Source organism: Erpetoichthys calabaricus, chromosome 2 (genome assembly GCF_900747795.2).
Source record: "Erpetoichthys calabaricus chromosome 2, fErpCal1.3, whole genome shotgun sequence".
In the NCBI taxonomy this organism is placed as follows: domain Eukaryota; kingdom Metazoa; phylum Chordata; class Cladistia; order Polypteriformes; family Polypteridae; genus Erpetoichthys; species Erpetoichthys calabaricus.
Window position 1 is genome coordinate 50,390,777 of NC_041395.2, and position 15,252 is coordinate 50,406,028.

The following is a 15,252-nucleotide window of genomic DNA, read 5'->3' on the forward strand; positions in this document are numbered from 1 at the left end:
AGGGCCCTTGTAATCCAGATTGTACACAGAGCAGTAGTTGTTTTGAATAAAGATGGATTTAGAAGATTGTAATAAATAACAAGCCAAGGTCAAAACCAGACAAGATATAGTAGCACAGCCTAAGGCATGAGACAAAAATCATCAGTATAGAATTGAAGTGAGAATGTCAGAAACCAAAAATAGCAAATAGAGCCAAAGCCAGAATGTTAGATGTAAATCTTAGTTGAGAGACAGAAACAAATTCAAAAGTTTAGCTGGTTTGGGAATGGCTGGGAATTCCCCAGGAAGAGGTGGAATCAGTAACTCAGGACAGGGACGTCTGGGCTGACCTGCTTGGTCTGCTGCCACAACTAAACTCACTAGAAAAAATGGTTTCAAAAAATGAGGTGAAACAAAATGAGATTATCACCTGCAAACAGACAAATGTTATAATGCAATTTTAGTCGAGTCAAGTCAAGTCAACTTTATTTATAGAGCACATTTGAAACAATAGAGGTTGACCCAATTGCTGTAAGGCTTCTATAAATACACCAATAAATATACAGATACAGTAAATAAATACAGCAAAATAAATAAATCAATTAAAAACCAGCAGTCTCATGCAAGATTAAAAAGCCAAGGCAAAAAATAGGCTTTTAGATGGGATTTAAGGGTGACCAAAGTTGGTGCTGATATAATATAAAAAAGTAGACTATTCCCAAGCTTAGGGGCAGCTACTGCAAAAAACACGATCCCCTCTGAGCTTAAGTCCAGATCTCGGTATAACCAGTAACTTCTGGACAGAGGACCTCAGTGATTGAGAAGAAGAGTTAAGGGTGTAAGAGGTCAGTAAGATAAAACGGGGCTAAGCCGTTCAGGGTCTTGAATGCAAACAGTAAAACTTTACACTCGGTCCTGTAGCGAACACGAATCCAGTGAAGAGATGCTAACATTGGTGTGATATGACAATGTCTTGGTGTGTCTGTTAGAAGCCTGGACAACCTGAAGATGAGCAAGAGATGACTGATTAACTCAAGTGTATAATGAGTTGCAATCCTAGCCATCTTAGCAGTTGTTGGTAAGAATGATGGCCCCAGCTTCTTCCTATTTCTCATTAGTTGTTGAAGTTGACTACTGCCCTAAATAGTCGGCATCCACCTCTCCTGTCTGACCAGTTTTACACACTTTGGTAAGGCACACTTGAGCCTATAAATGAGTCAGCTGTTTTAACACATTTGTTCCACAATAATTACACCATACTTCCTTTCTCCTCTTTAGTACAAACTGACAGATGTGAAGCTTTGTTTGCAACTTCACAGTAATTCACACACTAGCATTATGGGCCGCAGTATGAGGCCAATGACCCACCAGACTTTATAAAGAGCCTTCATATAGAAGACTACACCAGCAATAGAATCTACACCAGCAATAGGAAGGTTGCAAGTTCAAATCCCATAAACGCCAGAAGTGATTCCACTTCATTGAACCCTTGATTAAGGCCCTTAACCTGTGATTGCTTTGTCCTGAGTATCACATTAACCTGCTTCCAGCTCCGCAAGCAGGTCCTCCAACTTGCATGGAAAACTCAAATGTTGGTGGTGGGATTGGCCCTCTAGCCACCGTAAAAAACCTCATACTGTTCCTCCATTTGAACTACTGTAGTGTGGTGCTGAAGAATCACCCATTGCACTACTGCACTTGTTTCCTAATTTGGCATCCTGAGGTGGTTCCTTGTGTGGTGGGTGCAGCAATGTGCCGTATCAGTGCATGCTCCCAACCTCTCTCTCCCTCTCTCATATAGAAGGATGGTGAGGTAGGGAGGAGGGCTTAAGAGGAATAACAATTCAAGCTTCCTTTTAAGGAAAACAGTGTCACTGACACTTGCACCCTGACATGTTTCGTTTTGTGATGTGCTTAACTCATCTTATGCATTGTCTGGAAGTGTCAGAAAAAGAATGAAAGATTAATGAATATGCACAGAGATGCAGTTGTTAAACATATTAGTGAAGCAGATTGTAGTTATCCATTTATGATTCTGGAACAGAATTCATATTTCCTATACTACTTTAAAACAAAAAAAGGAATTTCACAATTTTATTGAGCCAATTCAGGAGTTATGAACAATCCCAACTTTCATGTCTTAGGGATGTGGACAGAAACAGTACAAGCATCCTAAAGCAAGGAGTGAACATTTCAGTTCCACATACACCAAGATGGATCTGAGTATTGTGGCAGGTGGCCGGGTGCGGCCCTCAATCAGCTGCCTATAAAAGGGTCCGCCTCCCGACAATCAAGGCCGAAGTCGGGTGAGGAGGAGGACGAGGTTGGAGAAGGAGGTGGGCGAAGAGAGGCCCTGTGTGTGCAGTGAAGAGACGGCTTGGAGAGAAGCCAGGATTGTGGAGAGACTGTGGGGGGTGTTTGGTGGCGGTGCACTTGGACATTGTATATAATAGTGAGTAGTGTTAATAAACGTGTGGTGATGGACTGCAACGTGTCTGCCTGTCTGTGTCCGGGCTGTACCCTTCTACAGTATCAAACCCTAGATCCGTGGAGCTGTGAGCGGGCAGTGCTAACCAGTAGGCCATTATGGTATTTTCATCACACTTCCACAAGCTTTTAAACATTGATATTTTGCCTATGAATATTACCCTTAGATATTGATTTTGCTTATTAATGGTAGTGTTATCCACAAATATTACATTAGAAATGTAGAAAATGAAAAAGGTTATACATGGCTATACTATATTCCATCCATCCATTATCAAACCCACTATATCCTAACTACAGGGTCACGGGGGTCTACAGGGGGCAAGGCAGGAAACAAACCCCGGGCAGGGCACCAGCCCACCGCAGGGCACACACACACACACACACACACACCAAGCACACACTAGGGACAATTTAGAATCGCCAATGCACCTAACCTGCATGTCTTTGGACTGTGGGAGGAAACCGAAGTACCCGGAGGAAACCCACGCAGACATGGGGAGAGCATGCAAACTCCACGCAGGGAGGACGCGGGATGCGAACCCAGGTCTCCTAACTGTGAGGCAGCAGTGCTACCCACTGCGCCACCGTGCCGCCCTATACTATATTCTTTAAATCAAAATTTTGAATTATTAAAAAAAAAAAAAGATGAAGAAAGGATATTCAGATCTTTTGGTCACCGAATTTAGTTACGTATTTGACATTCCAGGGGCCTCATGCATAACAGCGTGCGTAGAGTTCGCACTATAACATGACGTAAGCACAAAAGCCGAAATGTGCTGTGGCAACCACTAATGGAAGCAGCTGAAAGAAGAAGAAGAAGGTGCAGTGAGAGTAACAACGTTAAAGCAGTTATGGTGTTTGGAATAGTTTGACCATTCCATGGACCATTATATTGTTACTGGTTAATTACAATCAGATGCATTAAACTAATAAACAATATGCAGTTAATTTCAGTGTATTTATAAAGCCGCGTCAGGGACGTGGATCTGAAAAAGAATGATAAACCACACAGGAACAGTAGCACTGCTTTGACGCTGAGTGCCGCTAGTCTGCAAAACCGAGCGGAGAACTTGCGTATGACAGGGTATGAGCTACCGTGGAAATGTGCGTGGCTTTATGCCAAATTTAGGTTTTATTCATCGCAATTTGAACGTGGAAATGTTCTTACGCAACATTTCTGTGCGTACGCACCATTTATACATGAGGCCCCACGTCACCAGATTCTCTTATTTAAAAGCACACTTGTTAACTTCTGTCTGACTTCTATTAATTTCTGTGGTCAGAAATTCATCCCATTTCCACTCCTAATGCACTTACTTACACAATTTTACAATATATAACAGTGGAGATAAATACTTAAGACTCATGTTTTATTGCCTCAGATCACTAATATGCTTTTTTTCATTTCATGTTATAATAATCACTGGTATCAGTGAATGCAGACTTCAAAAGGGGTCTTAATAAACTGTGATAAGTACTCAATAAGGAGTCTATTTCACGTACATTCTGATGAAGTCCCTGATACACACTGTGCTGAAGCACAATAAAAGCTGCATCCTCAACCAGATACGTGTGCTCCCTAATCTAACCTCACTCAGCAAGGTCATACGAGATAAGGGGCTGTTGGAGTCCAGAAAAGACACCAATGGAACAACAAGACTTCTCAAACTGATAACCACCCAGATCTCACTAAGTAACCCTGAAATGAATTGTACAGTATATGATGCCATGGAACAGTAGGTCCTGCATCTACTGTACTTTATAATGGCCTGTGGTATAATGGGCTTGTGGCTCTGAACGAATGGCCAGTTTTTGATAAATAATCCATTTGACCGTGTCAGTCTTCGTGGTCGTGCTTGTACAACCACGGGGAGTTGATGAGGTGATTGGGGTGAGACGCACCTGCACGTGAAGTTGCTATAGTTCTCAATTGCTTCTTTGGCTTCTTGTGTTGTATGATTGAGGCACTGCACCCACAGAGCTGTATAAGTAAGGGCCAGCATACGAACAAGTGAGGAGAAAGAAACAAAAGAGGGAAAAAAGGAACAGAGAAAGAGAAAAAGAAAGAGAAAGGCATGTAGAGCGAGTGTGCGGCATTGGGGCAGAGAAAGAGGATAAGCCAGCCGACTAGAGAAAGAGAGAAGGCAGTGCGGTCAGGGGTCCCGCAATGGAGTGAGCACTGATTGTGCTGAGGAGTGGATGCAATTGAGGGGGTGGCCTCTCCAGGGATCCGAGGGAAGACTGTGTGGGCGTGAAGGATGACGAGAGGACAACAGACCCCGAACGGTCTGGCAGAAGCAGATGGAGGCAGCCAAGATGGGGGTCGAGATTGAGAGGAGCGTGGCTACTGATGTCTCTCCAGCTGAACAAGTAATGGGTGAGCTGGAAGACGTGGTAGGAGTGTGACCCAGTGCCTGATGTTTTTCATTTTCATTTTTAGCCTGTTTTTTACACATTTGGATCATTTTTATGAATTATTCATGAACCTTGATTTTTGCACTTTTGGACACAAACTGTTTTGATTTTATTTTTTTTTTTTGTTTAATAAAAGCACTTTGTACCATCCCATTGCATGGAGTATTTTGTCACCATCTGTCATCTCATTCAGTTGCGTTATCAATGATGTTGGGTTCAAGAGGCTCCCAAAACAGGAAGAAGGAGCAAGGAGCCAGACGTGCTCCATTACATGGCCCCTGGCCCGGCAACACACAGAAATCCTGCTCCTGAAGATTCTCAGTTATGGTTAGAAGTGAACTCTTCACCTCAGTGACAGCACTTGCATCTCAATTCCAGTCTGAAATTCTCCTAGCCCAGATCTGCCCTTCAGGAGTTTTCACATTTTATTGCTATACAACAGAAAAAGATGCTTTAATGTCAAAGTGAAAACAGATTTCCCTAAAGTGTATGTCAGTTAATTACAAGTATAAAACACAAAATAATTGATTGCATAAGTATTCAAATCAGTGCACCTCTGGCAGCCATGACAGCCTTGAGTCCGTGCACACAGGTCTCTATCATCTTTGCACATCTGGACACTGACATTTTTCTCCATTCTTCTTTGTAAACTTGCTGAAGTTTGCATGAGGATTGTGAGTGATAGATAGATAGATAGATAGATAGATAGATAGATAGATAGATAGATAGATAGATAGATAGATAGATAGATAGATACTTTATTAATCCCAAGGGGAAATTTATTTTATTTCAGCCTTTATTGAGTGCAGCCACAAATTCTCAAATGGACTGAACTATGGACTCTGACCACTCTAGGACATTGTAGTTTTCAGGCCATTTCTGTGTACCTTTGGCTTTATGCTTGGTGGCGTCTTACTAGAAGACAAATCTTCTCCCAAGGTGCAGGTTTCTTGCAGACTACATTAGGTTTTCCTATAGGAGTTCCCTGAATTTTGTTGCATTAATATTCCCCTTTACACCTTCAAAAGCCTGCTGCAGAGAACCATTTCCACAAAATGATGCTGCCGGTATTGTGCTTCACAGTGGAGATGGTGCCTTTTTGCAGATTTCAAACAAGAACAAAACATCAGTTTTGGTCTCATCATGCCACAGAACCTTCATTAAAACTGATTACAGTCTCCCATATGCCTTCTACCTGAATGTCATGAGCGTTATTTTTTTAACAGTGGCATTTTCTTTGCCATTCTCCACATAAAGCTGCAGCTGGTGAAGCTCTCAGGCAACAGGCAGATTTAAAGCTGTGCCATACTCTCCACTTCTTAATGACTCCACTTAACTGGACTCCAAGAGATATTCACTGACTTGGATGTCTTCTTGTTTCCATCTCCTGACTTGTGCTTTTCAGTCGCCTTTTCGTGGAGTTCCTTGGAGTGTTCTTTTTGTCTTCATTGTGTAGGTTCAGCCACATTGACTCACCACATGTTGGATCTTCCAGATAAGGTGCATTTATACTACAATCATCTAAAGCCCCTTGACTTCAGACAGGTGAGCTCCATTTAACTGATTATGTGATGCCTAAAACCAATTGGCTGCACCAGTGATCACTTAGGTCAAATTATGTGATCAGTTATTTTGTGTTTTACATTTGTTTACCTCTGATTCATCTCCGCTCTTTCAAAAAGGGATAGCATGTCCACTGTATCCCTGACTGGGTACCCTCCTTCCGTTCTGGGATATAGCCTTTATGTCTGTCTCCGGTGAAAGATCTTTCCCAGGGTTGTGGTCTTTCTCCTTGCTACTGAGAGGACACTACAGGTATACTAGCTTTTTCTTTATCTGCCACAGGTTTCCTGTCGCTTTATCGTTTTCGTCAGCTACCAAAGGGTTATGCTGCCTTACTCCTCATTTTATGGCTTCTTGCCCTATGTGCTGCTGTGGATTTCTCTGTGTTTCATTACTATCCTGAACTATCAATACCGACTCAGCTGTCAAGAAGGCACAACAAAGCCTTCATTTCTGTGGAGACTGAAGCAAATTGGCTTGCCACAACCCATTCTTACCACCTTTTACAGAGGAACTGTGGAGAGCGTCCTGACAAATTGTATCACTATGTAGTTTGGGAAGAGTAAAGCCCATTAGCGCAAGACTCTGCAGTGTGTAGTGAGGACAGCTGAGAGGATCATAGGGGTCTCCTTCTCCTTGATGAGGACATTTTTCAAACACATCGTCTGTGTAGAGCCTCCGCCATTGTGAAAGACGTCTCTCACCAGTCACACATACCGTTTGACCCCCTACCATCAGGGAGAAGATATTACAGCATTAGAACCAGCATAGCCAGGTCTATTAACTTCTTCTTTCCCCCAACTCCTACATGTCACCCAGTACCACATCCCTATTACATTCCCCAATTATGTACCATAACTTTACACTCTGCACCTTACTATGGATATTGAGCATTGTTTGTGCTTTATAGTCCTGCGTCTTTTGTTTTGTTACATTGTGCTGCTGCACTGGTTTTTGTAATGTTATGATGTTTTTAAAATGCAGGTTGTTTATCCTATGCACCGTGGACTGTAAAAAAACAAAATTTCGATCAACCATGTACTATCTATGTGGATAAATGACAATAAAAGTTCAGTTGAATTGAGTTGAGAATATATTTCTCCCTCAGAATTCACTAGTGTGTTGCTGTCTTGATTTCTTGGAGTTGTAGTCATCCTTCATCTGTATACCTGTTCACCTGTGTCTTCCCTCATTGGCTCATTGAGTTCTTTGTAATGCAATCAATATGAAGACAAAGGCTCCTTTCCCATGTGTACGCTAAACTAGGAATTTATGGGTGACAGTGAGCAAAATGGTGTCAAGAATGCAGGAAAAGTTGATTAAGCAGCTCTCCCAGGAAAAGATGAACTGTAAATCCCTCGGAATTTCTCTTGTCTAAGCATGACATTTCCCATGAACCTAAACATGTCAAATATAATCATAACCGCACATAAGGTAGAATGATACAGATGACAATGAATCAGTCATAAGACTTGTGGGCACAAGTGTATAAAATGTCTATAACCTGCTCGAGATTTTTTAAAGGTCAGAGCTTAGAAATTGAGAAGATTCTGAAACAAGGGAACTCCTCGTCATCAAAGAAAAACAGGAAATTGTTGGGCCAGCTTACCCTCATGATGTGTGATGCTGGTATGTGGTCCGCTACACTCTGGTTTTTTGAATTTTGAACTTCTTTATAAACAATTACACTGTTTTTACTCATCTAAAGCATTGTACTCAGGGCCAGTGCCGCCATTAAGGCGAAATAGACATTTGCCTAGGGCACAGATTATAAGGGAGGAAAAAACCCGGCCGCACAGGTTAGCTACCGAACAATCGGTTGGCACACTAATAAGCTTGGCCTAGGATGCAAAATAACCTAGCACCAGACACTGATTGTACTGTAACAACCTGGGGGTGTGAGAGATGGAGGAGTGGAATTTGCAAGTTGCTAACCCTAAAAAGGACCGCTGGTATCTTCAGTGCTGCATCCGTCCACCTCTCAGGTATTCTGATGCGCCACATGCTCCCAACTGCTTGTCCCTTTGTTCATTTATGCACGCTGTCCAGCTCTGCCTCACTGGGATCAGAGGCAATCCGTATAACCCTGGCTCTCTGTGAGCCAGCCCAACTTCTTCTTCTTCTTCTTCTTCCTATGGCTGCTCCCGTTAGGGGTCGCCACAGCGGATCATCTTGTTCCATATCTTCCAGTCCTCTACATCTTGTTCTGTTACACCCATCACCTGCATGTCCTCTGTCACCAAATCCATAAATCTTCTCTTAGGCCTTCCTCTTTTCCTCTTGCTTGGCAGCTCTATCCTTAGCATCCTTCTCCCAATATACCTAGCATCTCTCCTGTGCACATGCCCAAACCAACGCAATCTCGCCTCTCTGAGTATGTCTCCCAACCTTCCAACCTGAGCTGACCCTCTAATGTACTAATTTCTAATCCTATCCATCCTCATCACACCCAATGCAAGTCTTAGCATCTTTAACTCTGCCACCTCCAGCTCTGTCTCCTGCTGTCTGGTCAGTGTCACCGTCTCCAACCCATATAACATAGCTGGTTTCAGTACTGTCCTGTAGACCTTCCCTTTCACTCTTGCTGATACCCGTCTGTCACAAATCACTCCTGACACTCTTCTCCACCCATTCCATCCTGCCTGCACTCTCTTTTTCACCTCTCTCCCACAATCCCCATTACTCTGTACTGTTGATCCCAAGTATTTAAACTCATCCACCTTCGCCAACTCTACTCCCTCCATCCTCACCATTCCACAGACCTCCCTCTCATATACACACATGTATTCTGTCTTGTTCCTACTGACCTTCATTCCTCTCCTCTCTAGAGCATATCTCCACCTCTCCAACATCATAGTCCACGGGGACTCCTGTCTAATCTCATCTGTCAACCTGTTCATCACCATTGCAATTAAAAAAGGGTTCAGAGCCGATCCCTGATGTAATCCCACCTCCACCTTGAATGCACCCATCATTCCTACCGCAGACCTCACCACTGTCACACTTCCCTCGTACATATCATGTACAACTCTTGCATACTTCTCTGCCACTCCCAACTTCCTCATACAATACCACAACTCCTCTTGAGGCACCCTATCATATGGTTTGCGAGTCAGCCGAACTACACAGTCCAAATTCGAGGCTCGTTGGCAGAGACACATCCCAGCCGAGAAGCATCTAATTGAAGTGGTCTTCTAAGTGCTGTGTCTGCACCACCCCACAAGCTACTTTTAAACCGGCTTCTTCAGGTATTCCTGCCCAATCAGATAGTCCACTGCCACCTGAGGAGCATGTTCCTCCAAGGTCTGCACCCACAGCTTGTTACAGCATATTATCTAATATATGTCTGTGATATAAATATATTGTGCAAAAAATTTAAAAATGCAGCATTCAGACATTGCTGCTGTCTGACTCATTTTCTTTAACACACATACAACGTGACATCTGGGTCCCTTGCCCTCTGTTAACTGAAAACACTTGTGTGAATAACACTGACCAGGCAAAAGGTGGTGTCATCCTGACATATATGAATAATTAAATCTCAGTAAATTCATGTTATGATTAACTTAGAACTTTTTTTGGCTTCTTTTTGTAAAAAAAACACCACAGATAATAGAGCATTCTGGCAGTTGTGGGGATTTGCTACACCAGGGTTTATTCTCCTGTGACATAGTTGAGTATATAATGAACACTGCTGAAATTGTTCACCTAGCAAAACTCTTTAACTACAGTCGATTCCAAAAGTATTCAGACCCCTTCACTTTTTGCACACTTCATTCTGTTATATTTTTAATTTTACATGGATAAGTTTTCCATTTTGGCCCATCAATCTACCCTAAATAGCAAATAATGTTGAAGTAAAATATGTTTTCAGAAAGGTTTGAAAAGTTATTGAAAATCGAAAAACTTGAATCTCTCATTAATATAAATATTTAGACCCTTAATTCAGTACATTGTAGAAGCCCCATGTGCAGCAATTACAGCTTTAGGTCTTCTTGGGTAAATCTCTACAAGCTTTCCACACCTGGGTTTGGGCAGTTTATCCCATTCTACCTGGCAGATCCTCTCATGCTACATTAGATTGGATGGTGTGTCTGTAAACTGCCACCTTCAGGCCTCTCCACAGATGTTTTATGGGGTTTACGTCTGTATTTGGCTGCACTTCTCCTTCCCTCAATCCTGACCAGTCTCCCTGTCCCTAGCGCCAAGAAGCACCCCCATAGTATGATACTGCCACCACCATTGTTCACCATAGGGATGGTATTAGGCAGGTGATGAACAGTGTCTGGTCTTCACTAGACATTGTGCTTGGAGTTCTCAAAAATTTCAATTTTTGTCTCATCAGAGCAGAGAATCCTTTTCATTGTGCTCTCACAGACATTTAAATGCCATTTGGTAAACTTTTACTTAAGTATGGTTTCCATCTGGGGGTCCTGGATAAAAACCAAGAATTAGGCCTTTAATGGCCTTTTAGGAACAGTCATCATCATTGTGTCTGTTTGAGGAGAGAGTGTCGATCTTGTCAAAGAATTTACTTACCTTAGCACTGACATTCATGTCTCTGTTGACTTTTCCTATGAAGTCAGTAGACGGATTGGGAGAGCATGGGGGGTCATGAGGTCACTGGAAAGGGGTGTGTGGCACTCCCCATATCTATGCAAAAGGACGAAGGTCCAAGTCTTTGAATCCTGGTACTTCCTGTCTTGCTATATGGTTGTGAGACATGGACGCTATCCAGTGACCTGAGACAAAGGCTGGACTCCTTTGGTACTGTGTCTCTTCGGAGAATCCTTGGGTACTGCTGGTGTGACTTTGTGTTGAATGAGCGGTTGCTCATGGAGTCCCGAATGAGGCACATTACCTGCATTGTGAGGGAGCATCAGTTACGGCACTACGGCCACGTGACGCAGTTTAACGAGGATGATCCAGCTTGTAAGATCCTCATTGTTGGGGACTTCAGTGGCTGGACCAGGCCAAGGGGTCACCCACATAACACCTGGCTGAGGCAGACTTCCGGAGGGTGGGATTGGACTGTGTGTCTGCCTGGGGGGTTGCCAACCAGGATCCCGAGCTGTTTCGTCATGTGGTGGGTGCGGCAATGCGCTGTACCAGTGCATGCTCCCCAACCTGACTTGACTATACCATACATGCCTGATTGATGGATTGCTCCTTAGATGGCTGTCCATCCAACAGGTTCTCCTATCTCAGCAGAGGACTTATGAAGTTCTGTCAAAGTGACCACTGGGTTCTTGAGCACCTTCCCGACCAAGGCATTTCTTGCCCAATTATTAAGTTTGGCCAGAAAGCCAACTCTAGGAAGTGGCCTGGTATTTCCGAAGTTCTTTCATTTCACAATTATTGAGGCCACTGTGCTCTTGGGAACACTTGGAGCTTTAGGAACAGTTTTTATCCCCTTGCCTTGATCTACGTACACCTCATTGCAATTTGATTGCGGAGGTCTACAGAGAGTTCCTTGGACATTATTTCTTGTCCTGGCATGCAGAGTAAATTGTGCGCCCTTACAGGTGTTTGCCTTTCTCAGCGATGTCCAATCAATTCAGTTTGTCACAAGTGGACTCCAATCACGTTCTAGCCACATCTCAAGAACAATTCAAGCAAACAGGATTCACCTGGCCATAATTTGGAGTCACTCAGCAAACAGTCTGAATACTAATATTAATAAGTGATTTCAATTTTTGATTTTTATTACATTTGCAAAACTTCCTGGCTAGTTAAAAAGATTACAATATACAAGCTTTTAGGGCAGCTCCAAAGATCTTGATTGAAGAAGGGGCCTGAGCTGCTTCAAAAGCTTGCATATTGTAATCTTTTTAGTTAACCAATAGAAGGTGCCATTTGGCTTAACTTGCATCCATAATGGCTAACACGGTACAACACCCTAGTACTACAGACCTTCTTGAAAACATATTTTCACTTTGTGATTATGGGTTATTGAGTGTAAATTGACGGACAAAAATGTATCCATTTAAAAATAAATCTATAACATAATAAAGTGTGCAAAAATAGAAGAGGTCTGAATACTTTCTGAATCCACTGTATGAGCAGCATTCTAGTTGTTATTTCTAGACATATTTATTATGATTTCAGTTGTTCCAAGGTACCAACCAGATTACCAGGGCAAAATAAGATCATTTTTTATATTTTTATCCAGCCATCCATTTGATCCACATCTCACTTTTTCAAAAGAGAAATACAAGCAGTCCATGTCAGCAAACCACTAAACCCAGTTGTGCACCCACCCAGCTACTGAGTGCCCATGTTGAGCCAAATGCCAGCCTAACCACAAGTCTTTGGACTTCAGAATGAAACTTTAACCCTGGAGACATTACACATGCACATAGAAAGAACAAGCAAATTTCACACAGTAAGCATCCATAGTCCAGGGTCTGATGCTACCCACTGTGCCACCCATGTAACTTTTCCATTTCACACAATAAGCTTTTTAAAATACTGGCAAAGAAAGAAAAATGAGGGTCACAGATGCCAATTAAATGATAATCTTTGCAAAGGATGAATAATATATACTTTAGAAGGACTGGGTCTTAAATGGAAACTATGAATGAAGTACTTTTCATGCTTGTTTTGCACTATGAACTGGGTTTGATGAAATATGTCATGCTTTATGCCAGCAGCTTTTGATGTCATGTCAGGCTGATGCTACAGAACATGCATCTAACCTTTTTGTTTCCCCTTTTTCTCCTTTTTGGCACTACTCATTTGGGGAACAGAAGCAGTTGCCTTTGCTTTTTTAGCTGGTTTTGGCGCCTGTGTATCAGATACCAGCTTGGCATCACTCTGGTCAGCCTCCTGCACTGCTGAGAAGAGGAAAAGAGGACAGAAACATTGGAAGTGGCACAAAAAAAGAACATAACACCAGACAGCAGCAACAGCTTGTAGAACATAAGCATATCAGTAGATAAACTACAAATCTGAATATACTGTACTGTGAGATTTGTTTTTTGTAACAATTAATCACACAATTACATTTTGCAAGAGGTAAGTTTTAATGTCATTCCTAGTTTGTCCCTTTACCAATACAATATTCTACAGCTCTAATGACCCATGACAAGGCACCTTGCCAACTAATACACCAGACTCACATTTGGAAAATGACATCTCATGCTACTTGTCTGCCCCACCAAGCAAATTTTGCAACTGGTGAAGCTTGTGAAATTATTTTAGAGAGAATGCCGTACAATCAAATCTAAATAAACAGAAACAAACTCTTCTTTTTATCTACGTATTTTATTGGTTCTACAACCATTAAAATGTGATATACCCAAACATATTGTCAAATCAAATTAATACAATTAGGCACATCATATGTTTCACAAGTGTTAAGATACCACAGCGTCCATCAAGCTTCCCTCATTGGTTAGCTGAAGGCCATTCTTAAAAAGTTAAAGTATCTGCTTCAACTACGTTACATGGGAGTGTGTTCCAGACTGCCATGAAGTGCTTCCTTAAAGGTTAAGTTCAGTATTTTTCAAGTCAAAGTTATTACTTCAATTAAACATTGAGGCAGGTACTCAAGGACATCTAGTGCAAAACATGGAGAAGTTAATCCTCTTTAATAAAATCCCTGTGTGCGTCCAGGTGTCCGTGTGTGTGTGTCTTCTGGTGAAGTGCGCATGCGCGGGGCACGGTGCGATGTGCGATATCACTGTCAGAAAAAGTTAGAGGCGTTTTACGGAAATACAACCCAGTATTACTGCGAGAGGAAATTAAAGGTACACAATACAGTGACGCATATTACAGCCACATACAAGCCAGTATTAATGTCAGAGAAAATTAAAGGCATATTACCAACGCGCACGCCTGTATTACCGCCAGAGAAAATTAAAGGTATATTATGGACTTACAAGCCAGCGGACGTACAAGACAGTATTACTGTCACAGAAAATTAAAGACACACAATAAACGGCGGCAGCCCACGAAGAACGGTCAGCTCAGCAACTGAACATCAACTAAAGAAAGGCTGAAAGACAAAGAAAAATACGACCAACAAACAGAAGGAGGTCAAGGTCCCTTGCCATTTAATATAGACTGTTCCAACTAATGTTTATGCACTACTGTTCTAGCGCCCGTTATTGTAACGGGCTTAATGAGTAGTTCATAATAAAATTAAAGGATAAGTTCAGTATTTTCAAGTCGAATTTGTTTCTTTCTTTGCCATGCAAAGTTGTGGTCTAAAGTTAAGCACTCTTTATAAATTAAAAAAAAATATCTTGCCCACTCAGGCATTTTATAATGGAGGGTAATGGGCACAGAGGAAAATTTTTAAAAATTACCAAATACCTCAATTTTTCAAACCAAGACAGTTGTGGAGTATTGATTTGTGCCTTCTGTGTTTCTGTTGCATGTTGCTGACAACAAAAGGGATCAGGAAATACTAATTTTATCACATATTCCCAAGACTACTGTTCTTGTGGTAAGGATACATTTTCTCTGTTTATGCAAATTCTAACATAAATGAGGTCAATTAAAACAAAAGCAACCACGTGGCATGAAAAGTTTGCCTTTATTTGTTCTGTCGGGAGGAAACCACGTCCCGGTGGAGTTAAGGTTGTTACACAGAGGGACTGAGCTATGGCACACGTCTGATATTCTTTCAAAATGGCTGAATCTCATAATATTGGTGCTTTTTGTTTAAAAATTATTTTACAACGTGTATGTAATCACAAGAAGTGGATCAATGTTCAACAACTCTCTTGACTTGAAAAATTGACTTTTTTGATAAGTTTTTACACTTTTCCTCCATGCCCCGTAGCCTACAAAGTAAAG

General features: G+C 41.9%; 1 protein-coding gene across 4 annotated transcripts in view; it reads right to left on the reverse strand.

Annotated features, from left to right (window-relative positions):
• tub (TUB bipartite transcription factor) overlaps positions 1-15,252 on the reverse strand; it is a 210,536-nt gene that overhangs the window by 47,216 nt on the left and 148,068 nt on the right. For 2 of the 4 annotated variants that reach the window (XM_028793779.2, XM_028793781.2), the window contains exon 4: positions 13,146-13,283. The exons of 1 other annotated variant lie outside the window; for it this stretch is intronic. In XM_028793779.2, the coding sequence (XP_028649612.1) occupies positions 13,146-13,283 (138 nt within the window). The remainder of the gene's footprint in view (positions 1-13,145; positions 13,284-15,252) is intronic. One more of the 4 variants, XM_028793780.2, reaches the window with a different exon arrangement.